The 24735-nt window shown below is 41.3% G+C and overlaps 1 protein-coding gene across 4 annotated transcripts in view; it reads left to right on the top strand.

The window, feature by feature from the left end:
• The window catches only part of LOC121515928 (ecto-NOX disulfide-thiol exchanger 2-like), a 149948-nt gene that overhangs the window by 23078 nt on the left and 102135 nt on the right, over nucleotides 1-24735 (top strand). For all 4 annotated transcript variants that reach the window (XM_041796882.1, XM_041796880.1, XM_041796881.1 and 1 more), the window contains exon 2: nucleotides 18754-18900. In XM_041796882.1, coding sequence (XP_041652816.1) covers nucleotides 18754-18900 — 147 coding nt within the window. The remainder of the gene's footprint in view (nucleotides 1-18753; nucleotides 18901-24735) is intronic.

The raw sequence follows: 24735 nt of genomic DNA, 5'->3' as shown, positions 1-24735 counted from the left end.
TACATATTTGTTGTTTTCAGCCCAAAAAGTAACGTAAAAGTGAATCAGAAATGCAGCGTGTGGAGAAAAGATCTGCTGAGGTTAACAGTGTTGTTGCAGTCCACCAAACTCCAGCTGATCAGTTTGGATTTATACATCTTAACTTGTATTTGATATTATAGCAAGTCTCAACATTCAGATTATAATAGAATCAATACTCCTGCAAAAATTGGAGCTTCTTTTTCTTATCCTTGGAAAAAAAATCAGTATACCACTTTTATATTGTACGATAATAAAGAGTGTATGAATGTATGCTGGTTTTCCCAGAGCTGTTTCCCTGCTCCCAGGTATCATAGCACACTTTTGATTCATGTTTAATTCATGGCGTACATGTAGAGCATGGGAACATTGGATTTCTGTACAGTGTCTCTGATATCTCTCCTGTTGGACAAGCGCTCTATTGATTGAGAAGAAGATTGAAATTGATCGTTGAGCTGATTGCAATCACTGAATCGCTCGCTCTTTTTTTAAATGATGTTCCCTCTCTGCCGTTTCAATGATGATGCATTATGCAAACGGCAATTATCACTCTCTGGATGCTAAATCTGCCGATTTTTGCTGAAAACTAACGGATCATATTCCAGAAAGTTTTAGAAATTTGTTTTGCACATCGACAAGAGTTTTAGTTTGTGACTTACAATGCTAGGTAAGGCTGATAGCTGCATAGACCACTGATATACCCTGGCTTCTACCTTAACTAAACACAACAGCTTCTGTTTGACACTAATCTTTAGCACATTTTGTGAAATAAAAATGCATTTTTCTTCACCATCCTATCAGTCTTAGAGCCGTATCCCTTAATTCCTCAAAAGTTAAACCCGACTCAAATAAAATCTCAGCACAAGCGACCAAGTAACTGAACATAGACATAAAATCAAATCAAGGAAAGTGCTGCACTGTTAACCTCCTCTCAGATATTAGAAAGCCTGCTCCCATCACTGCATTAGATCTCTTAATGGCTGCATGAGAGCGGGACTCTTTATTCATTACGCCGGTTGAATAGCCACTGCTGGGCTTGGTTGCCCCCTCTATAGCCGGATAAGTGTGAGCTATGGACTGGCTAATTGTTTTTGTCCTGATCGCCTCCGTAGCCGAGCCATTCATTGTCTGGAAAGGTCATTTCCTGTCCTGTTTCTGTGGGGTCCATCAGGGAGACTGCAGCACAGCCCAGAGAAACACTGTTCATGATGATGTTAGAATCATGGAGAGAAAGCATGTCATTTGTGAACAGCCAGGAATGTCTACTGTAGTCTGTCCTCCTCTCTCTGTTCCTGCCTGTGTAATCTATTACAGCAGCACTATGTTTGATATGCTTCTTTATTTTTCACTTGTGAAGTGTTCCTTCCATGCTCTTTGTGATCCACACGAGGACGAGCCTCGTTCATGACGCTTCAGGATGCAGAGTCACAACATGCACGCAAAGTCTGCAGAGAAAGGGAGATTGTGGATGAGTTAACTGAACAGGAAAAGTAGTTTTGTTTGTAACTACACCTTTAATCCATTTCAGTCATTTATTACTGCTAGCTTTAATGCTAACTGTCATATTGTTTACCCTTCGTGAGGGTCTGTCAGCCAATGGCAGGTTGTTCTGTACAGAGCATAATGGAGAGAGAGAGCCTGGGATGCAGCCCGTTTTATTTTTTATTATTTTAATATTTAGCAGTAAAACTCAATAATCAGCAGAAAAACAACTTCAGGCTCACAGAGATGCTGTACAATATGATTTTATTTGTTTAGCCATGTTCTGAGTCATAGATAGGTCTGAAAGCATTTGCTAGTCTGCACAGTCAGTCCAGAAAGTTCACACTGGTATCGGATCAGTACTTGGTATCGGCCGATACCCAACACCTTGGTATCGGAAAGGAAGAAATGGTGTGGGAACATATGCCCCAAGTTAACTGTCCACATTTGCTTGAGTGCTTTATTGTGCAGACTAGAGGTGCACGGCAATAACTATCCGGCCGATAACAGGAAATTATTACGTCATTCCGATAAGTCCGATATCATGATGACTGACCCGCTAACATATGTATTTTTGTCAGCACGGCAGCGCTAGCGTTTGTTTTCTTTCTCACAGACTAGACTTTCAGAAAAGTGGCGCCGCAGTACACGACCCGCTGTTAAGCACCAGAGAAGAAGAGGAAGCAGCCCCTGTGCTAAAATGCTAACGACACGGTGGCATTATTCAGTATTTACAGGAGGATAACACGACCGTGTGTGTAGAATTTGCCCTGCAAAGTTCACAAAGAGTAGAAAGAAGTCCTCGACGGATCTTATAAGTCACTGAAGAGTCATCATCCTAACGACGTTAAAACGAAGCGGCAGCAGCCACTAGCCTCAGCTGTGGGCATTGGGACCGAGTCAACGGCTAATACCAGGCAGAGCGCTGATCGTAAGCAGGCATTGAAAACTGCAGAAAGTTTGCCAGAGCCAAAAGGCGCAACGTTATAATAACAAAATCAGTCTGACAGTCTCCTGATCCATCGCTACTTTCATAGACGTATACCTGCCTGCTCTGTTTGACGTTTTTTCATTTAGTTAGACCACAGTGGACTTTACATTCTTAACCTATCTCTGATATGACTTATGTCAGTGCATATTTTTAATCTTTATGTAAAACATCAGCTCACTTTAATTCTGGCTTAAGCAGCAAATAAATAAATAAAAACCCAGACCCCCAAATATCTCCATTTGTTCAGCATAACAGCCTGTTATCATTTGGTTTTATGGGGGAAAACCTTCGTCAGTTGTTTGTGTATGCTGTACTTGGTACACAAATGTTTAAGTAAGTTATGAAGTTATAAAGTGTTAACAGTTATGAAGTCAGAATAGTTCTTTGTTTTTTGAAAAACACGAGTGATATTAGTTAGAATTAGTTATAAATATCTTTGCTCACTACATATTAACTCCTTCTTACCCCCAGATGTGCATAAACACATCAGATAAACTTCTTTTGTTAAATCAACAATTGAAAAAAATGTATCCGTTATCAGTTATCGGCCATCAGGAGTAGGAAATTATCGGTTATCGGTATCAGTTCAAAAAAAATACTTAACGTGCATCTCTAGTGCAGACCCACATCAGGAAAGGTGGCAGCTCAACACACCTCAGCAGGAGAGAAATGAAACTTAAAACTTCAGGTGAAGGTACAAAGATCCGAACACAGAGAGACTTCTAAAGTCTTTCCTGTGATCTTACACTCCGACATGAGTTCAGTATACCATCACAGGCTTGTTTTAGGGGGAATACGCATTTAAATGCATTAATTATTTTAATTTTGTAATACCACAATATAATACAGTTACCATAAAAGGCAAGAAAATAAGTGATGTAAACTTGAGGCCATATCGCCCAGGCCTAAACCGAGCATTTTAAGCTGTAGTGCTACTTTTATGCAATAGTGCTGATGTATGAGGCCAGAAAAAGAACAGAAATGGAAGAATAAAGTGAGGAAACATTCATCCTTTTAACCTAGTAAAAGCACCAGGGACTTCTGCAAAGTTGTCATCCATTTTTGTTGACGCGGTTCAATCCCAGCGCTGCTGTCAGGACAAACTATGAGGCTGACTCAACAAATGACATGAATGCAGAGTGGACGTATTATTGTTCCCCCTGCAGTTTTGTCCCACTGCTAAATATCTGACAGGATGTGACATGACTGTGAACTAATTTAATCCAGCCTGTCTTTTTGTCAACAAGCAGTGATGAAACAAATTCTGTCTCAGAGCCAGGACTCTAAGGTGAAGTGTTTTCAGGCTGGTTTGTTGTTGGTAGTTTAGATCTATTCCAGACTGACATAGATGACAGGAAACACCCTTTTTAACCAGGAAGCAGCAGCAGCTGACACACAACCAAACAGGTAGCTCTGCTGATTTACAGCCAGTTCTTACACTCCACATCCTAATATCTTAAATGAAGGGTTTGGCTTCTACACAAAGACATCAGAGTCTTCAATCTGCTTTATTTTGATGTTTGTTGGCAGAGGAGATGAGCATGAAGAGGACAGATTTAAAAGAGGAACGCTGTGATTGAACTTGAGTGGGTAGATGTGAAGACAGTTAGTCTCAGCCTGCAGATCAGGAGTCTTTTATGGCCGTATCTTTGCTGGATTTTTCCTACTAATGCTATTAATTTGGTGCAAGCAGTCACTCACAAACACGCAAGTTTTATTTATTCCTCTCTTTGGCAGCCATTTAAAGGTGTACCATAGAACTGCAACAAATATTTTGAAGTTAATTTAAGTTGGTGTATCTTTCTGTCTGATTGGTCAGGATTAAGTCATAATTTCTTCTTGCCATGTGCAACCTCCTCAGATTTATTCTCTTCACTTTTGAGAAACATTAATTATTCTGGGAGCAAATGTAAACCTTGCCCTGTTCATAGCTCAGTCCCAGTGCACCATGGGGAGTCTCTAATCCCAGTTTCATGACAGTGTTGTCAGCTGTACAGTCGACAGGACAGGTGGCTGTTTCAACATGATGTTAAGCTGACTTTAGCGTCTGTCATAACAGCGTTGAGTCATGCTGCCTGATGTCGGACTGCCCTGTGGTTTTATTCAGGCTGGGTGTGTGTTTTGCTGCTGCAAGCATCCACTCAGCCTCGCACCATCAGGGCTTTCATACCAGCCGTGTGTGTGCCACATGCTGCCTGCAATGCTCGACTGCCATGGCCCTGTCTTCCTTCGTAGTTTTACCTCAGTAAATCTCCCTTCAAGTGACTTAATTCAGTGCATAGCTTAACAGAGCCAGGGAAATGTCAGGAGAAAAGTTTTCTGTACAAACCACTTTAGTTTCTACACAGAAATGCTAAACAAGCTTTTTACTAATGTGGGATGAGGATAAGGGTCAAAAGAGGTAGGGATGATTGTAAAGGTTGAGTGATGGAGGGATGAGTGTAATGGTCGAGGGATAGTGGGACGTGGGGCTTAGGGTAGGAGGTAAGGGATGAGTATTAGGGTTGGGGGATGGTGGGATGAAAGGATGATGGTAAGGTTGTGCAATGAAGGGTTGAGGGTACGGGTGAAGGGATGTCGGGTTGTGGGGATAAAGGGAGGGCAGAGGGATGGTGGATATGGGATGAAGGGATGAGGGTCAAGGTTGAAGGGTGGTGGGATGAAGGGATTAAGGTAAGGGTCCAAGGATGACGGGATGTGGGAATAAGGGTTTAGGTTGAGGGATGAGGTTTAGGGATCAAGGGAAGAGTTTGAGGATCGAGGAACAGTGAGATGGTGAGATAAGATTTAGGGCAGAGGGTTTGGTGGGATGTGGTAATGAGTGTAAGGGTTGAGGGATGGTGGGATGAGGAGCTAAGGGTAAGAGGTAAGGGCTGGTGGGATGAGGCCAAGGGTTGAAAGTGGAAGGGTAAACATAAGGGTCAAAGGGATGTTGGGATGAGGGTCTGGTTGAGGGATTATCGGATGTGGGGATTAGGGAAAGTGTCGAGCGATGGTGGGATGTGGGGAGGAGTGTAAGGGTAGAGGGATGGTGGGGTTAGGGTGAGGATAGAGGGATGGTGGGATGTGGGGAGTAGTGTAAGGGTAGAGGGATGGTGGGGTTAGGGTAAGGATAGAGGGATGGTGGGATGTGGGGATTAGAGTAAGGGTAGAAGGATGGTGTGATGTGGGGGGGTGGGGGGTAAGGGTAGAGGGATGGCGGGATTTGGGTAATGGTAGAGGGATGGTGGGATTAGGGTAAGGGTAGAGGGATGGTGGGATGTGAGAATAAGGTGAGGATCGAGGGATGGGGGGATGTGGGGATGAGTTTTTAGGGCGGTGGGATGAGGGGATTAAGGGCTGAATTGATGAGGAGCTAAGACTACAGATGCAGAGATGATGTTGAGCTGTGGCGAGCTGGTTTGATCCTGAGGATCTGAGACTTGAATTTATTTGGTTTGTTGTGGTCTGAGGTGGATGATCCACTGGCTCAAGCTGTCAGTGGTAAAGCACCAGGTAGCTGGAGGAGGTGAGACCTGGATAGGGGAGTTGGATGACTGATGGGTTTCTGCTGATGTTGGTACGACGTGAGACGAGACAGTGTTTGGGATCCGTCCTCTTATTGCTCTCAGAATGAAGCAATCTGTGGTTCCTGTGTTTAGACAGAGAGGTTAGAATAAAGGGGTTTTTGGGGAGATATGTATGAATGAGGCATGCTCGTATGGTTTTACTCTACTATTTTACTGCTGCTTTCTGGTGCACAAGCTAAAATAACTATTTTCTATTCTGTAACAGAATTATTTTAGCATATGCTGCTGAAGTGTTTGTTGTGGATAATTTTGGAAAGACAGTTGGCATTAATCCCACTACAGACACTATCAGACTCTTATTTTCAAACAATGGGGAACATTTTCATTTATTACTCTGTTCTTCCTTCAGTGGCTGGTGAAGTGTACACCAGAGGCCACATTAAAAAGATGATTTACTTTACCCTTTGTCACCATGTTTCTGTCTTTAAATGAGTCAGAGCTTAGCGTTAGCATGCATCAGTGCAAACCCAAGGCGTTGGAATAAATCAACGCTCCTAGCATCCCCAAAGTAAAACAAAGATGTTTAACACTCCCGGCAGCTCTGTAACTATTTTCTTTATTTATGACTTAAGTTTGAGTGTGGCATCTTCTTGGACTGATTTTTCCTGACTTGTTTTCTTGTCATTAGAGGAAGAAATCTCTCCTGCTTCACTGAGTTATTCCTGCTGGCACAATAAAAACACTCTTTACCTAAAAAACACACTCCCTCCCACTTTACAGTGACAAAAAAGCAAGAGACTTCAAACAATGAGTGCTGACATTTAGAGCCACAGGGCCCATTAGCACTCTCAAGTGTGACTAAATATTGTAATTTTGCAAACACAGCTCCAAATATTGGCATGTCTGCTCTAAGTGGGGGCAAGAAGGGACAAAAGGAGCAATAATAATGGGCCTTAACATAATGCATTTGATTGTGTTCTGTCACCTCAGTGAACAGATTTGTCTTCAATGTCTCTGCTTATTCGAAGCCCTATCTTGCCCTATTCTACGTTAAGCACTTCAGCATAAAGGCTGTTGCTACAAACAGGGTTTGGTGAGGTCGAAACATGAGCATTAACTAGACAGGATGATTGTGTTATTGTGAAGACGAGACATTATTGTGCATCCCAAAAAATACATAATAACATGACAGTTATTTGATTGTATATCTGAAAAGGAGTGGGAAAAAGTACAAATGCATGTGTCCCACCAGTGCAGCGTCTTGCTGTGGGAATTACTGACACTCAATCATAATCATTCTGATTTCAGAGAGGAAGCTGTGACAATAAAAAAAACACCCAAGGAGTTATTTTTTATCTGGTTTAATTGACACTCAAGGGAATACGGCCCCATCTGATCTCAGCGAAACTAAGTACAGTGTCTCTGAAGTTTTTGAAGTTTACTGACAAGATATGAGTGCACTTTTAAGACCAAACTTTGTGCACCATCCCTTCCCCTGAGAGTTTGCAGGAAGAGGCTGCAGACATTAACACATATCATAAAGCTTAATGCTTCTAGGAAAGGTGGATTTAGAAAATGCCATTAGAAATAAAGAAATACATTTATGTCAGTCTGATGCCCTCAGGTCCATTCAAAGTGAGAAAACCTTAAAAAATGTGCAATAGAGTGCCACATCCTGCTAATTCATGAGCGAGTTCAGACATTTGAAGTATAAATGAGTAAAATGTAAAATGAAAGAGTGGGGCCTGATGCTCTGAGTCACATCTCAGATTGACATAATGAGTCAAAAATGCTTTCTTTATAGCACTCCTTGCTTGTTAAGATTTAAATGATGTCTAAAGCTATCATCGCCCCTGTTTGACTTTTCTCTTTTTGCTAGCTTTTGGGGTTGTATAAAAAATGGTAGAGCTGAAAATCCAGGATGGATGGGAATACTCAACTGAAGAAATTTTAGAGCAAAATATACTGCTAAACTTTGTCTTACACAGGGAACTGCTTCTATTCAAAGACAAAAGTCTGACTTTTTATTAAAAGAAAAAGTGAAAAGTACAGGGAAGCCTGTGTCACTGATGGCAGTTAATCTTCAGAATTCTCTTGAGTCCACTCCGTTCTCCTACAAAGATGAAATATAGGTCATCTGAAGCAAATTATAGAGAAGAGAGGGTTTTAAAAGAGGTAGAAATAAGACAAAAGTAGACGGCATCCAAGAAGTAGAAAGAGGCCAAAGGCAGAATTACAAGAAGCAGATATTTGAGACGACCGACCAAGAGAACAAGAGGTGAAGGGATGAAGATGAAGATGAGGTTTAGTGACATGCAGACAGTGCCAAAGGACGGTGACGTATATTTGGAGTCCTTAAAGAACAGTCAGTTCTCTCTGCTATCTAATCCTGTTTTAATTAAGAGGACTTTAACTCTAGTTAGCAGCAAAAGTATTTACCCCTTCCTGATTTCTTATTTTTTCATATTTGTCACATTTAAGGGCGCATTCACACCAGAGCTGTTTGGTCCACTTTAAACGAACTCTGGTCTGTTTTACCGGATAGTCCGGTTCGTTTGGAGTGGTGTGAAAGCTCACATGAACTCTGATGTGGACCAAACAAGCAAACTCTGGTCCGCTTGAAAACAGGGGGTCTTGGTCCGCTTCCAAACGAATCCTGGTGCGGTTTGTTTGAGGTGTGAAAGCAAAGCAGACCAACTTGTGAACCAAAGGCAGGAAGTGACATGAAGTGTAATGATATACGGATTTATATGTGATTTAATACACTCAAATACATGTCGGTACCTCGCTTGGCGTCTCTGTAACCATAGCAACACATCGTAGTCCGTGCTTATTTATTCGTCTCATGTTAAGAACGACATGTTGGACAGCTCACCACCTCGTTTATGTGGAAAAAAGACTGGCGGAAGGAGATTCGTCTTCTTCTATGCCTTCTTTTCTTCTTTTTGTTTGTTTGTGATGAACAAACCCTAGCAGGCAGAGGTTGTAGGTGTTCAGACGGTTTGGTCCGTTTGGCCAAGAGAGCAGTGTGAATGCGAACCAAACCAAAGGAAAGTGCAACAATGTTGCCATTTCCGTTCCAAAACGGACCGAGTCCCCCAGACTATCAGGTGTGAAATGACCTAATAGTGTTCTGGGTTCTTTTGGGACCTCCAGGGTGAGTCTTCCATACGATCTTGAAATCATCTTGGTAGGCCGCCTACTCCTAGGAAGGTTCACAACTGTTCCAAGTTTTCTCCTTTTGTGGATAATGGTTCTCACTGTGGTTTGCTGGAATCCCGACGCCTTGAAATGTCTTTGTAACTCTTAACAGACTGATAGATAACACTGACTTGGTTTCCCATCTGTTCTCGAATTTCTTGAGATGTTGCCATGATGTGTTTTTTTTTGTGGATCTTGTAGCCTGCTTCATTTCGTCAGACAGCTTCTATTTAAGGGACTCCTGGATTTAACAGGTCTGGCAGTGATCTGGCCTGGGTGAGTATAGCATTCCAGTGTGACCAAACAGGACATCAGGATGGGGGCAAATACTCCTCTACAGCACTGCAGCATCTTTCACTGTAATAGTCTCACAGTCTGCCAAGGACTTCATGTTCCACCTCAGGGACTTGCAGAAGTTTGAGCCACTTAATGTCAGGAAGTTTTGAGGATAATCTTCTGATGCGCCGATAATGGACAGTTAAAGTGGAGCCAAGTGTGATTGAGAGATGACTGTTCAGTCACAGCCTCGCACAAATGCACACGTCTCTCTCACTGTGTCATTGTTGGAGCCAGAGAGACTCTCATTAACTCTTCCTCTGGAGCCCAAAAACACATCCACATGGGCTGGATGTTTTTCTAACAGTCTGCAAATAGCTTCAGCCGCTATCTAAGGGAAGTCCCAAAGTCATTAGCATAAGAGCGACTGTGCCAACCATACCACATGCCATGCTGTTATAATGATACAGCTTTAACTACATAGCCAAGATTTCCTTTGTAACGCCGCCTGATTGTTCAGATCTTGATCTGCATGAATTACAGTATTCTGTCTTTAAAAGAGGAGACCAGATGGTGGAGCGTAGACCTTCTGGGTCCTTGAAGACTGAAGACAAGAACCGTTCTCCTGAAGAAACCAGCATTATTATTATCTCCTGCAGTGGGCGCCTCATGAAATTATTAGTCCAGTGTTCAGAATTAATCCCAGAGATCGGTGAACATGCATGTGCAAGCTAACACGGCCTTATCAACTGATTTGTAGACTTGTAAATGCACACACAGTCATGCAGTAGCTACACAGCAAAAGGGCAGAAGCCTTTGACAGTTAAGACCAAAGTTAAGTTAAAATAGAAGAGAGATGAAAGATTTGAATAAATCAACCTTCAGTGAGGCTCGACCGAGGGGGTCTGAGGAGTCTCCTTCGTGTCAGTGATGCTATGAATAGTCATGACAAGAATATAGGGAGCTAATAATCTCTGCCATCCACAATCACCCAAGCTGACATACAGCTGCTTCTGTCTGAGGCTCAGAAGACAGAACTTTTAATTTCCGGACTGAATTTAATGTTGTTGTAACAAAAAACTTCCCTTTTCCTCCCTTAACAGTGTAAACTCCTTGGGTTTTACCCTTCATGTGCATGGGACAAACTCTGCAGCAACACCGTAGAGTGGACCTCAGAGTGTGGGACATTTTTACGTACAGAACGGTTTATTTCAATGCTAGGGTCATTTAAAATATCATTACAGAAAGGGGGAATAGAATTCAAAATTCCAACTCTAACTCTGAGGAAGGCGGGCACGGCGGCGCATGGGTTAGCGCTGTTGCCTCACAGCAGGAAGGTTGCTGGTTCACTTCCCGGTCAGGGCCAGGGCCTTTCTGTGCAGAGTTCTCCAGCTCCCACCACCAAAATCATGCTCATTAGGTTAATTGGTGACTCTAAATTGCCCATAGGTGTGAATGTGAGCGTGCCTGGATGTCTGTCTCTATATGTTAGCCCTGCGACCAGTCCAGGGTGTACCCCGCCTCTCTCCCGATGACAGTTGGGATAGGCTCCAGCCCCCGCAACCCGGAACAGAATAAGTGGTATAGAAAATGAATGGATGGACTCTGAGGAAGTTTTCTACTACTTTATCGATATTTTAACCATGATTCTTGCCTCTAAGATTTAGTTTAAGGCACATAATCTAGAATTTTCTCTTATTTATGGAAAAATGCTAAACTATAATGATATTTGCATGTTTTGGCTATGTATATACTGAGATATAGTACCTTTACCACAAAGGGCAAAAAGGGGATTAAAATTGAAGACATACTGCCCACACTTCTTATGCATCATGAGTTAGGATTGATTTAACTTTTTTGCCTACTAAAGCAGGTACACACTAGAAGATAATCATGCTGATTTTTGGCCAAATCCCCTCTTCTAACCACAGTCAGTAAATGTTTGATCATTGGACCTGCATTTTGTATGTTCCATCTCCACATTTGCAGACATTGTTTGTAGTATCTATCTTATGTGGTGCTATAATGAGGCAGCAGACTAGATTACCTCTGTGTCTAGTGTTCACTGACCTGGATTTACACGTTATGTGATTTGTTGACTGCAGTGATTTATGAGCTCGCTCCTGGCGTCTGAATCAAAGCACAAGACTTGGCAAAGGAATAGGGTTTTTAATAATACAGTTTTTTTTCTGGTTTACTTTGTTGTGGATTTAACTTCCCATGTAGTTCACTTCAGGTGAAAAAGATTTTTGTAGCACGCTACTATCAACATGGGCTCTAAAGGCTGCAACCAGTGTCTGATTTCTGGATAACACACTGGATATTTAAGTGACCAATGATTTTCTCAGCAGCTTATGAGGAAATTACAAAGATTGAACACCACTGGGTGTAGGGCTGTACGATAAATGTAAATGCAATTGTGATGTCAGGCTGTGCAATTACATAATCACATCTTTGGATTAAGTAGCAACTGAAGAAATGCAGAAATGTCTGCAGAAAAGCCTTTAAGATTAAAACAAGGCCTTTTTGTAGAGGAACCTTAATTTTAAAAAAGGAAACTTCACTTTTTATGCTCATGATGGAATTTATGGATTACATCGTCATCACAAGTGCAGCATTGTCCAGCAGCATAATCATATTTGCATATTATCACCAAATTGTGCAGCATTAACCCTCTGAGACCAGCGTTGCAGTAAACGACAAGTATTGACACAGGTGATAAAAAAGTTAGATAACATTTAAGCCGTAAATTTTAGCCTGTTACTTTTTCCCCTCTACAGTCCCTTGATTGTGCCATTCTAATGATGCTATCCACGCCTACGTAGCTCTTATTGTAGCTTTTCTAGTGAGCCTGGAACTTTAGGGACTCAAAAGATAAAATCTACACCAATAACTTTGATACTAAACATCTTTTTTAACCATTTTTGATCCATTTGGATTGTTTCTTCTTCTAGCTTGGCATAAGCAGCAAAGCTGCATTCCAAAAACCAACGTCACATGGGCTGTGACAACCAATGGTAGGTTTCTCAGTCGTCACATCATGCTTTGCAAAACAGCACGTGTAAACACAGATGTCAATTTCACTCCGTTAATTTCGGAGCTCAAATTGCGACTCTGTTGCATTTTCCTGTGGTTTGGTTCGTGTTGCACGTGGTCAAATGAACCAAACCATCTGAATAACTTAAGCTGTGTCACTGTCATCGAAACAAAGAGCGCTGAAGAAGATAAAGGAGACGTAGACAAAGATTAGACTGGAAATCCATCTCCTTCTGTCCGTCTTTTTTTCCACATAAACAATCAAAAAACATCGGATTTATGCTGTGTTGGTGTTTCTGCTTTTGCAGACGGCGAAGCAGTGAGCCTTCCAGCATGTCGTTCTTTGGGCTAAAAAGTAGGGAAAAAGTGGTAATTAATGGCAAAAGGTAGCTTAAATGGGCAACAATGGGATAAAAGTGGCAAAAAGGGGAAACCAAGTGTCAAAAATGGGCTAAAAAGTAGGGGAAAAAGTGGTATTAATGGCAAAAGGTAGCTTAAATGGGCAACAGTAAAATAAAAGTGGCAAAAAAATGGTCAAAAGTTGCAGAAAAAGTGGTAAAACTGGGCAAAAAAAAAGTAGGGAAAAAAGTGGTATTTAATGACAAAGGGTAGCTTAAATGGGCAACAATGGGAAGAAAAAAATAGTGAAAAGGGTCAAAAATTGGATAAAAGTGGCAAAAAAAAAGTATGAAAAAAGTGGTATTTAATGGCAATAGGTAGCTTGAATGGATGAAAAGAGGCAAAAAATGTTGAAATAGGTGAAAAGTTTCCCTTTTTTAAGGTTTTCTTGGGGAATAATATTCAAAAGAAAGACATAACAGAGCCACACGATGAGTCCCACTGGTTTAGGTGGATGGTTTGTAAATATGTGAATTTTTGATGACTTTTTTCGTCACAGATTGACTTTCTTCCCTTTTTGGTCCTTAAATAACGGGTGAACAAGTTTTTGCAAACAAAGTGTAATGCATACCAATCTCTGGTTTTAATTTTCGTTTATTTTTTTTCTTTTGTCTTAATAGTCCCATATATATATATATATATATATATATATATATATATATATATTTTTTTGTTTTTTTTTTTTTTTTAAATTAAATTGCTATCACTGCAGCACACGTACTCTTTAAGCCCAGCCTGTCCTAAAAAAGGATGTTAGGAGCTTGAAGGAACCACAGGGTTGATGTTTGACAAGCTTTTTAAGACAGAAAGTCCAGGAGAGACACAATGGTTTAAAATAGCTCAGAGCTCAGAGTTCACCAGGTGAAAGGTGATCTGTTTATTTGTTTTCGTGTCCAACCTTCTCACCTTAGTGACAAATCTTTAGATGACTGGAAAAACCATCAGTTTTACAACATGACAGAGTAAAGACAGAATCAAACCATCACTGTCAGTCTTAAATCACTCAGGCCTAGCTGATAGATTTAGATATTGATCAGCTCTGTTATTGACTTTTCTGGTGACATCTTAATAAACAGACAGTTCTTCATGTTCTCTGCTGTGTAGATGCACTGGCTGGTTTCACATCCGATGGGTTAAATGGTATTTTAATGACCTGCTGAGTTTCATCGTTCACTCTAATGGTCCTGTCTCCTCCTGCCTCCCTTTAACCATCAGTGTTCCTTGATTTTAAAGCATCCTCCATGATTCATCAGATTGTTTTCTTTTCTATTTCTTCTTTTTCTAAAGTGAAACTGTAAAGTTTGACTCTCAGCTCTGCATTTTCATTCCACCTGTCTCCACCCAGCCTCCTGGTGTTTATCGTCCTCTCCCCTTTGGGAGTGATAGTGACATTCCTGCTCCCTCTGGCCAGATGTTGAGACCTAAACACTCCATCCATCAGCGGACAGACAGACGAGCAGCACAGGAGCGATGACCCAGCAAAGACATCCCTAACATACAGGCTCAAAAACTCTCAGACCACCAGGACCTAAGCTGCTTCCTCCCTTCATTTTACATCAGCAGATCGCAGCTGAAGGCCACAACCGTCCCATCACCGGCTCAGAAAACTAACATTTTTAAAGCTGAAACCAGAGAAGCAGCCATCTGATGAGATAAAATAACAACACTCAGCCAAAAGCTGCGGCAGAGACTGAATCTGTGAAATGCTTTTCTCTGCCTCAGAGCTTTAACACTGTCTCTCCAGAGCGCGATAAAACAGCATTATTCAGATGAAGTGCAGTCAGGTTATTGTGGAGTTATGCCTCTTTTAGTGAAGCTCTCCCATTGGTTAGACGACCCTAAACTGGAATAGCAGCAGCCGCTGAAGCTGGGAGGGATTTCCCTCTGTGCTGTTTGGGTTTGTTTCACTCTTTACTGAACACTCCTGCAGACAGAGATGCTCTCTGTCAGTGAACACTGCAGCTTTTATTAGTGACAGAGCTGGTGTTTGAGGAATAATCTATAATTCCCTCTCAGGAGTATTGATGACAACATTTAAAGCAGTGAGAGATGTTGGCACTGATTGGTGATCAACATGAGAAAATAGCTTTTAAGATCCCCGCTCCGCTCTGCAGGAATCAGTCAGATATCTCTCACAGCTTTCAGGGTGTGTTAAACTTTGTTTGTTCGATAATGAGCTCTGGATTTATTTCAGCGCTGAGATTGCTTCTGACAAACCCAGAGACTGGACCGTCACAGTAGTGGTTCACTGATTTAGTCAGTGCATGTGAGCTGGATCAGAAGTACTGACGCTAGCGTCCTGGCTATTGTGGAGCTGAAGAGCTACTTTAACACCCATTTATGCCACTTGTTGGCGACTGTAGATGTGTCAGTACTCGACTTTTGTCGTTTTTGAAAAGAAAACAACTCACTGCTGTTCTTTGTTCTTCTATTAACCAAGAAACGTCGTCAAGTTTTGATAAAACTGGCGCTTTAGCAGCGTCCATGCTAATGTCTTCCTCCATGACTGCACCAGTCTCTTGCTGCTGCTTGTTTACGTCACGACTCCGCCGAGCCCAAAAGTCCTGCCCCTCGTCGCTGATTGGTCCTGTCACTTTCTAACCTTTGCAAGATGGATTCGCCAGTAAAAACAAGGAAATGGGCGTATCCATCTGCTATGCAAGGTTACATTTTTGCCCCTTTAACACTTTTTTTTTCTTTTCTTTTTTTTTCCTTTTTTGCTCCTTTTTTTTTACCCATTTTTGCCACATTTTTGCCACTTTTAACCCATTTTTTCCAGCATTTGTCCCTTTTTGCTTCCTAAATGCCACTTTTTGCAACTTGGCTTTTGATTTTTTGTATCTCACTTTTATTTCATGATTGCCTCTTTTTACCCTTTTTTTCCACCAGTGCCTTTTTTGCCACTTCATGCCATTTTAACCACTGTTTTACTGTTTGTCCTTTTTGCCACTCTGACTTTCTTGCTACTTTTTGCTAATTTTTGAACCATCTTTGTCCCATGTTTGCCTCCGTATGTCCCTGTTCTCCACATTTAAACCATTTTGCAGGTTTTTGAACATTTTTGCCTCCTTTTCTCAATTATTTGATTCTTTTCCACTAAGTTGTCCCAGTTTCTCCTCCTTAATTTTCTGGCATCCTGATGTTTGTGCACCTCATGGCTAAGCTCTGAAGTCTGACATTACTCTCCTAATGTTTTAGTTCAGTTTGCCCGTCCACACTGCTAACATCCCCAAAACATGGGGTTTACATTTCGATAAAGGTGAAATACTACAGCATACACAGGTTCACTCTTTGTTGCTTTGATAGGAGTGGTTATTATTCAGATTATCACAGCTGAATTGTTAAATGGACCATGATTTTGCTGACCTCCATGCGCCCCCTCTTTGACTCGGCCCCATAAAGCTCTCCTCTGATGTGCAGCCTTGCACACAGATGTACGTGGGTTTAAGAATCAAATGCATGCAGAAACTGGAGCTGCTTAATGACAGCAAAAATCATGTCACAAACATTTTATTGATGCTGAGATCCTGGTTATGAAAGATGATTACTTACAGGAAATTCATGCACAGATGCAGATGTTGTAACATCAGTTATTGAACACATTTGTCATGTTGCCTTGAGTGGCAGCCACAATTGTGCAACAACTTCTGCAAGTTATTCTGCTGTGTTTCAGATCCAGCCCCTCAAGCCCAGAGTGGTTCCATATGACTGAGGGTGTTTTCCACTGTTTTGTTACCTAACAGCTGCTTTTCTGTCATCAGCTTCAGGATAACCTCCTTACTGAAAGCACTTTGAGATTTATTAGAAATAATTGTCCTATAATCATAAAATATGTGTGCCCACACTCCCAAAGCATCGGTGTAAAAACGTGGAGTAAGACTCTTTGCTTTAAGTGTGTTTTAAGCATCAGTAAACATTTCTAATCTGTGATGACATTGCTGATTTTGTCTTTGTTTCCGGCTGATCGCCGTCCTTCAGACCTTGGACAGAACCACATTAACATGGAGCTTCTGATCTCTTCTGTGCAGTGGAGGAGAAAACAAATGTGTGCACAAAGAAGAGTAATGAATTTTTCATGAATGTAGACGGATTCTCCCCGGCACTCTGCTCTGAATCATAAACAGACTTTTCTTATAGAGAGGAAGATTACATTAAACAGGAAACAAGTTGTTTGCCATTCAATCAGGAGTCAGACACAATCCCTGCTCTTTATTGTGTTTATTTCTCTGGATGTAAACGCTCCTGTGCTCCTGTATTCATAATGTGTTTGTTCTGTCGTTGTGAGATAAGAGAGAGAAAAATAGAAATGCTGAAGAAAGCTTTCCTCCACTGATAAATGGACCTGATTAAACAGCATGGCAGGGCTTGAAATGCTTTCTTTATGTTTGCTTTGGTGTTGACTGAAAGGCTTTCTTCAAATAAAACTCTTTTTGCTTTTTTGCATTTTTTTATCTGCTTTTTCTTTTGTTGACTTTTTGGTCTTGGCCTGAACTTAACCTGGGTGCATCAGTGGACCTCATTCTGGTTTGAGGTTGAAGTTCAGAGTTCAAGGTAGCAAAATGGCAATAAAAATAAGTTAAAGGGGGCAAAATGGTCAAAGCAGCAAAAAATGGTGAAAAGGGGAAAAGTTGGCATAAGGAGCCAAATACTGGATAAAAAGTGACTGCAATGGGGGAGAAAAAGTGGCAACAAAGGGCAGAAAGTGGCACAATTTGGGTCAGAAGGGACAAAAAATGTGTTAAAGTTGGCAAAAATGGTCAAAAAGTGGTTAAAACATGACAAAAGATGAGTGGAAAGTGACTAAAATGGGCAAAAGTTGGTTAAAGTGGCCTAAATCCTTGAGTGGCAGAAATGGGTAAAAGGCTGCAAAAATGTGCAAGAAATTAGAAATGGTGGCTAAAATGTTTCAAAAAGATGTTGCAGAAAAGGGCAAAAAGTTACCAGGAAATTGGTGAAAGTTCCAAAAATTGGGAAATTAATGACAAAAAAGTGGCTAAAGGGGCAAGAAAAAAAAAGTTAAACGCAGCAAAAAGTGAATGGACACAAATGCACACAAGTGCGAAAGAATGACAACAGCAGCAAAAACATGCAAAAAAAGACAAGTGGGCAAAAATAAACATGTTGCAAAAAGATGTCCCAGAAATGGGCAAAACTGGCCAAAAAAGAGGGAGATTGGCAAAAGTGACAAAAAAAGTGGCAAAAAAGGGCAAAAAGTGTTAAAACAATTGGGTTAAAGTGGCAAAGCCTGACAGCAAAAATGGCAAAGATGGAGAAAATAGGCAAAATGTTGCAACAAAATTGGTGAAAGTTGCAAAAATTGGAAAATAATTGACAAAAGGCTGCTTTAAGGGGCAAGACAAATTTGTGAGAAGCAGCAAAAAGTGGCAAAAATGGACACAAATTGGCATTAAGTGGCAAAAATGGAAAAGAGCAGCAAAGACATGCAAGAAAAGACAAAAGTTGGCAAAAAGATGTTGCAGAAATGGGCAAAACTGGCTAAAAAAGAGGCAAATTGGCAAAAGTGACATATAAGTGGCAAAAAGGGCAAAAAGTGTAAAAACAATTGGGTAAAAGTGGCAAAACCTGGCAAAAAAAAGGCAAAACAATTGCAAAAATGGCAAAGGTGGAGAAAATAGGCACAATGTTGCAATGGAATTGATGAAAGTTGCCAAAATTTAAAAAATTGACAAAAGGTGGCTGTAACGGACTAAAAGTAGTTGCAATAAGATGTTAAAATCGGCAAAAAGTGGCAAAAATTGGTAAAAACAAACAAAAAAAAGGGCATTTTTCTCTTTCTGATGTTTCAGTGTTTTTCTCTTGTTCTGTGTTCATGTCTTTCAGGACTCAACCCTCTGCCCTTTGACCCAGCGACCAACAACGACCCTCTACAGTTCAACGGCTCTAGCGGGCCTCTGGTGACCGAGTGTCCTCCTCTGGAAAACTCTGCAGAGAACAGCAAGAAGAGGAAGAGAGCCAGCCTGCCTCCAGGTACTGTCAACAACTTTACAACTATTTTAAGCCGCTGCTGCAGGATTACCCAGGGTCTCCAATCTTCACTATTCTGCCCCCGGCTGTGTCGACTTTAATTGCAAGCTCCCGTTACAAGCTTTGATACAACCTTGAGATACCTCTCCCCCTTTCAACTACCAGCATGAAGCAGCCGTGCTGAGAATTCCTGCACCATCCTTTCTTTGTGTGGTAGAGAAAAAGCAGCTCGGTTCAGTCTGTGTTGTTTTTAGATTAGCTTGCCATGTCCTGAGGCTCTGCCTGTCTGTCCCGTTTGGAGGTCGGGCGGCTGCAGCAGGAGGCTGCTCCTGACCGTCTGTTTCCGTGCCAACAGCAGCTGCCAGTCAAACCTGCATCAACCTCCAAACAAACACTGAGCTGTCAGATGGAGATGGTGCTTGTGTGCATGTGAGAGTTTTCTTTTTTCTGCCTTGTAATGAGTCGGATTAAAGAAGGACTTCAATTAGACAATTCAAAAAAGCCAAAGCTGATTAATTAATGGCTTCATGAGTAACAGAGAGAAAACTACTGACAGAGAGGTGTTGTTTGCATATAATCTACTCTGAATGCAGAGCTAATTAGACTGGATTAATGCACCGTATTAACCATACAACAATGAATCTCTCCTCTATGGTCGAGTTCCTATCATGGTAATGGTTCATTTGAATGTCTTAACATTTTAATTTCAGTTTTATGTGACCATGAATGAGTAGAAGAGCTTTAGACCAAAGCTACTTTCACACTGCCTCTCTTTTCCGTGTCTGTTGCGCCTTCGTTCGGCAACGCCGTTCTGTATGAAAGCAACTGTTCTGCAATGGGGGGGTAGATCTCACCCCACCTCTGATCCGGATCGAGAGGTAGTATCAGAGCCGCAACGGACTTTTCCACAGGTGTGAAAGGACGGCAAGTGTGCGCTGCTGTCTCCATAAACGGGAGATTTAAAAACCAGCGCGTTTTAATGGAGCGGCATTTCATCAGAGAAAATAACGGGGATAAAACAAAGAATAATGTGGATTAACTGGAGAAACTGCAAGGTTAGAGAGCTGATCACACTCTGTACAGCGGAGGAGAGAGCAGACTCATCACTGCTCACAGCAGTTCCACAATGTGTTCAAGTGAGCTCAGTACTCTGAGGTTTCCGACCTCCGACGTGAATGTGTGTGCTGTGACACTGCTTAAAGTCAGACCTCTAACTCAGAAACATGGAGGAAAAAAAGTCTATCGGATCTAATCGATCAAAATGAATATTTATGTTATTTTCCCCGTATTTCATTTAGAAAATACAAAGTTTTGAAACAAGAAATCCAGAGTTTCCAGTTTCATTGAAAGCAGCAGCTCGGACAGCGGCTGCTATTTGATAACAGGACGCCGGGGTATGTGTGTAAGCTTGGGCGTGCACGGCTCTGTTACACCTTTGTGTGAATTGCTCGTTGCAGAACAGAGACGGGCATTCTTTTTCGCCTTTTGCAAAATCTCTGTGTAAAAACGGCTCAAGAGAAATAGAATTAGAAAGAAATATTCAGTCACTGAATACTTTTTTGTGGGTTGTTTTGCACCTGTAACTCTAATTCTGTTGCTTACAGCATGGGAGCATCACATACAGCAATTGCATGCTCACTGTCCTCACTGCATTTGGCAAAAATTGCCCTGAGGAACTGAAGAAGACTTATCATGTCCCTCTGGGCGTCATGTGGGGAGTACTACAGGAATAAAAGGCCTTAGGGCTGCTGGGGCGAACCATCAAGTCCCTGTGTGACCAAAGTGAGAGTTGCGTTAGCCAGTGCGTGTTAGCCTACCAGGGCTGCCCCTTTTCACTGATTCTGTTTGTGATTTTCTGCAGGTTTTCAATTCTGCTTTGTTGCAGATGATGTGGTTCTGTTGGCTCCCTCAGTTGAGGACCTCCAGCAGGCACTGGGGTGGTTTGAAGATGAGTGCAAAAAGGTTGAGGTGAGGGTCAGAACCTGTAAGTCTAAGGGCATGGTTCTCTGCTGGGAAAAAGTGGATTGCTCCCTCAGGGTGGGAAGTCTCTACCGCAGGTGAAGGAGTTCAAGTGTCCGTGCTGGTCTGCTGTGCTGAAGAGGGAGCTGAGATGGAGAGCAAAACTCTCAATTTACCTTTCGATCTACCTCCAAACTCTCAGTTACGGAGTTGGACTCTGGGTAATGACTGAAAGAATGAGCTCACAGATACAAGCAGCTGAAATGATTTTTTTCCGGTGGATTGCCGGGGTGAGAAGCTTAGACATCCGGGGCAAACTAGGACTAGAGCTGCTGCTTCTTTGCATCGAAAGGAGCCAGCTGGGGTGGTTCGGGCATCCGATCAGGATGCCTCCAGGGCATGCCCAGCTTGGAGGAGAGCTTTGGGAAGGCACAGAACTTGCTTAGCCTAATGCCCATGCAGCCCTGCCCCAGATAAGCGCAAGAACGATGGATGGATGCTCTGTGAATTCAGGCTCGCCTTGTAAAATCAAGGACATCAAGCATTTTCATTTTGGGTTTCTTAGGTCTGTGCACAAGGTTAATCAAAACAGTTTTATTTCAGTGCCTAGAAACACTGAGTCACTTCTGCTAGATTGCTTAAACCCAGTGTCTGAAGAATCTGCTAAATTAGAAGTCTATGAGGTGTCTGAGTCATGATTGTCTCCAGCTGATTCCTCAGCTCTCTGCTGCAGCAAACATGGTAACCAAGCCTCATTAAGGGACCCTATCTGATAGATTTCTCTCATGATAATTGTTACTACCCTCTAGAATCCTTTCTCTATGCATGCAGTCACCCATAACAACACATAAACTTTATTTAAACTCTACACAAACACATTCTGATTGAAATTTAAAGAAGGAAACAAACCAGCTGTCTGAGTTATTTCATTCTTAATTCCACCCTGCTGACAGATTATTTAATAATGATCTATAAACCACGACAAAAACAACAAGCAGACAGATTAAAGATTAAGTGTTTCTCACCTCCTGTAGACAGGAACAAGAAATGTTTGAAGTTGGATTAATATTCTGCTTCCTCTCTTCAAAACAGACTCCATTCATCAGAGTCCACTCACTTCACACTCAGACTCTCTATGGTTTTATTTACTGAGAGTGAAACTGCTCCAGAGAAATTAAATTCATTAAAAACCAGGTCCACTCGGAAGGAAACGTTCACTTTGTTGTGACTCCTCAAAACAAATTGCCTCACAGTCTTGGACCCAGAAAAATAACTTCCTTTTCTGAAAACTTTTGTAAAGTCAGAGAGGTGCACCTGGCCAATGGATTTGATCTTTGTTTATGTAGTTTCTGTTTATGTAGACTCATTGTTCTATATATCTGTCTTTAAGTAATCCATGATAAGTAGCACCTCAGTGAAGAAGGAACACTCTTTTTAACAATTTTGGATTTACAGTTTTACTTGGCGGGCAAGGCTCTGCTCTAAAAATGCTCCCTGTGTTAGTCAAGCAGCATGCTTTGACACTCATGAGAGTGCATGGCTAGAGAACCTCAGATATATTTATGACAATAGTATAAAATTAGTTCAAAAGCAATTAATCCATAGTTGCATGAATATGGATGAGGGTGCAACAAGCTTTATGCTATAAAAGAGGAGGCTGGGGTGGAGGAGGTTAAGCTTTGCCAGCTGCAGCATTATGGTGCATCATCATTAATGCAAGCAGGGATTAGTGAGAAGAATGTCAAATTTTAAATACACTACTGTGTTGAGAGAAAGAGCTGTGATTGGCTGTGGAAACTGGGAGGTGATAATTGTGATCATCTGACCATCAGCTGATCATTACTTGGCCTATGGCTACCATCCTGCATGGAGTAACGCTAAGCATTATTGCAAGGACATTTCTTTTCAGTTATTTAAGTGTCGAAGCTTCATGTGGTGAAGAATATGGGCCTCATTCACCAACTGTTCTTAAGAAGAAACTTGTTCCTAAACACTCATACACAGGTTTAAGCCACTTCTGTCATTAATCAAAGTTTTCTTCTGTCTGTGTTGTTTTAGCTAAAAATCGCGCCATGGCGCGGTTCCAAACAACTGGGCCTAATGTGAAAGAGCCCTAAGAATACTCTAAAATCTTTTTTACTACATCATTTTCAATGTAACATTTTGAGGTTACCAAATAATATTCAAATGTTTTATCAATTTAAGTCATGTAGTAATTCTTAGATGCAAAATGCTTAAGTATAAATATAAATCCAGCTGGTGTCGGGGTTTTATGATAAGACTCATTTAAAACAATGCAAACATATCTTCACACACAGGTTTGTGTGCATCAGCACATTTATGTTTTTTTTAATGATGTTCCATCATTTTTAAGAATCAGGGTTTTGAAAGAAAGTACGTTTGAATCAAATCATTCTCACTGTAAAAATTAGCCCTGAAAAAAAATACCATCTGAACCAGAGGTTTCATGCAGTTAATGTTAATAGTTTGTATTTAATATGCAGTACTGGTGCTAAAAATAAGAAATCTTCCTCTGTTGGTCTGGATTAAAGCAGCACTATGTCCACTTTAGAACTATAAAAGCATTTTAAAATACTGTGATTTTTTTTTTTATGATTTATTTTAACTTGGATGTTACTGACATCTTTCCTCCCACTTCTCACTTCTGTGTACCTTCTGTGTTTGCACACTTCCCTGCAGCCCCATGTCCTTATATGGGCAAAAAAGGGGTGTTTCTCTATGCTAATTAGGAGGAATGCAAGTGCATCCAGCTTATGATCACCTGGCATTCATCAGCTTAAGACGACAAGAGCGAACAATTCAGCAGTTTGAGAGCACATTACAAATCCCTCGTAGATTTTTCTAAGAGCTTTTAAGAGGAAATTTAAGAACAATCTTGGGATAATGTCAGTGAATGAGGCCCTATGAGGTTTGAAAATAGTGCTGTTAGTTTTCTCAGAGCAGGATTTCCCAGCTTACAGTGAATTTAAATGCCGGTATAATGGTCTGCATGTCATGTCTGTCTCATGCATGTAGTTTTAATCAGAAACTATTGATGATAGTCCTTATTTATGAAGCAGTTAAAGCAAAATTAAGTCTGTTTACAGTGCAAACAAGCAAAAATAGATAAAGCTACCATATCTTGAAACACTTTAAATATTTGAAAAATGCAGCTCTTTTCTCCTGAATCTTCTCAAAACGGATAAAGCCACTTTAATTACACTACTGTGTTCTCCTCCTTACTTTTTTGGTGCTTTGTAGCCTTTTTAGTGCATTACCTCTACCTCTACATCAGCAGAATACTGTCACACTATTGCGTTAGATTGTATTCTGTCTGGTTTTGTGTAGTTTCTGCACTCACCAAGCAATCAGTGACCCACTCAGAGGAAAAAGCTCAGTGGAGCCATAGGTCCAGACCTCCGCAGGGAACCGTCAAGCCTTATGGTGATTTTTCAGGCCTGAGAGCCAGGCAGTTCCACAGCTGTGGATAGCAAAGGTCCTGCCAGCTTTGGTAATGAGGTTTGTTTTTCACTGAGCGTGCAGCGCTGTGCCTGCAGCAGTCTTTAACTAACATCCTGTAACCTTTACACTTTAGGTCCCCATTCAGGGCCTCGAAAACAGCCACAATGAAATGTCCTTCTAATGAGGACTGTAGTTACTTTACCTGACACGTGAAATGAGGACATGCATCCATCTATTAGAGAGTTTGTTCAAACATAGCTTCCACTTTAAAGCAAGTGTGTGCTGGAACAAAATAACATGTAAGTTTATATCAGACAGTGGCAGACTAAAGGATGAAGGGCACAATAGTTGTCCTACATTTACATCAGTGTAGGTTCTCATTCATCCAGGTCATGGTTATACAAATCTTCACCAAGG

This window comes from Cheilinus undulatus, linkage group 10, assembly GCF_018320785.1.
Source record: "Cheilinus undulatus linkage group 10, ASM1832078v1, whole genome shotgun sequence".
NCBI classification, from domain to species: domain Eukaryota; kingdom Metazoa; phylum Chordata; class Actinopteri; order Labriformes; family Labridae; genus Cheilinus; species Cheilinus undulatus.
The sequence above is the reverse complement of the archived record's forward strand: the minus strand, read 5'-3'. Positions and strand labels throughout refer to the sequence as shown.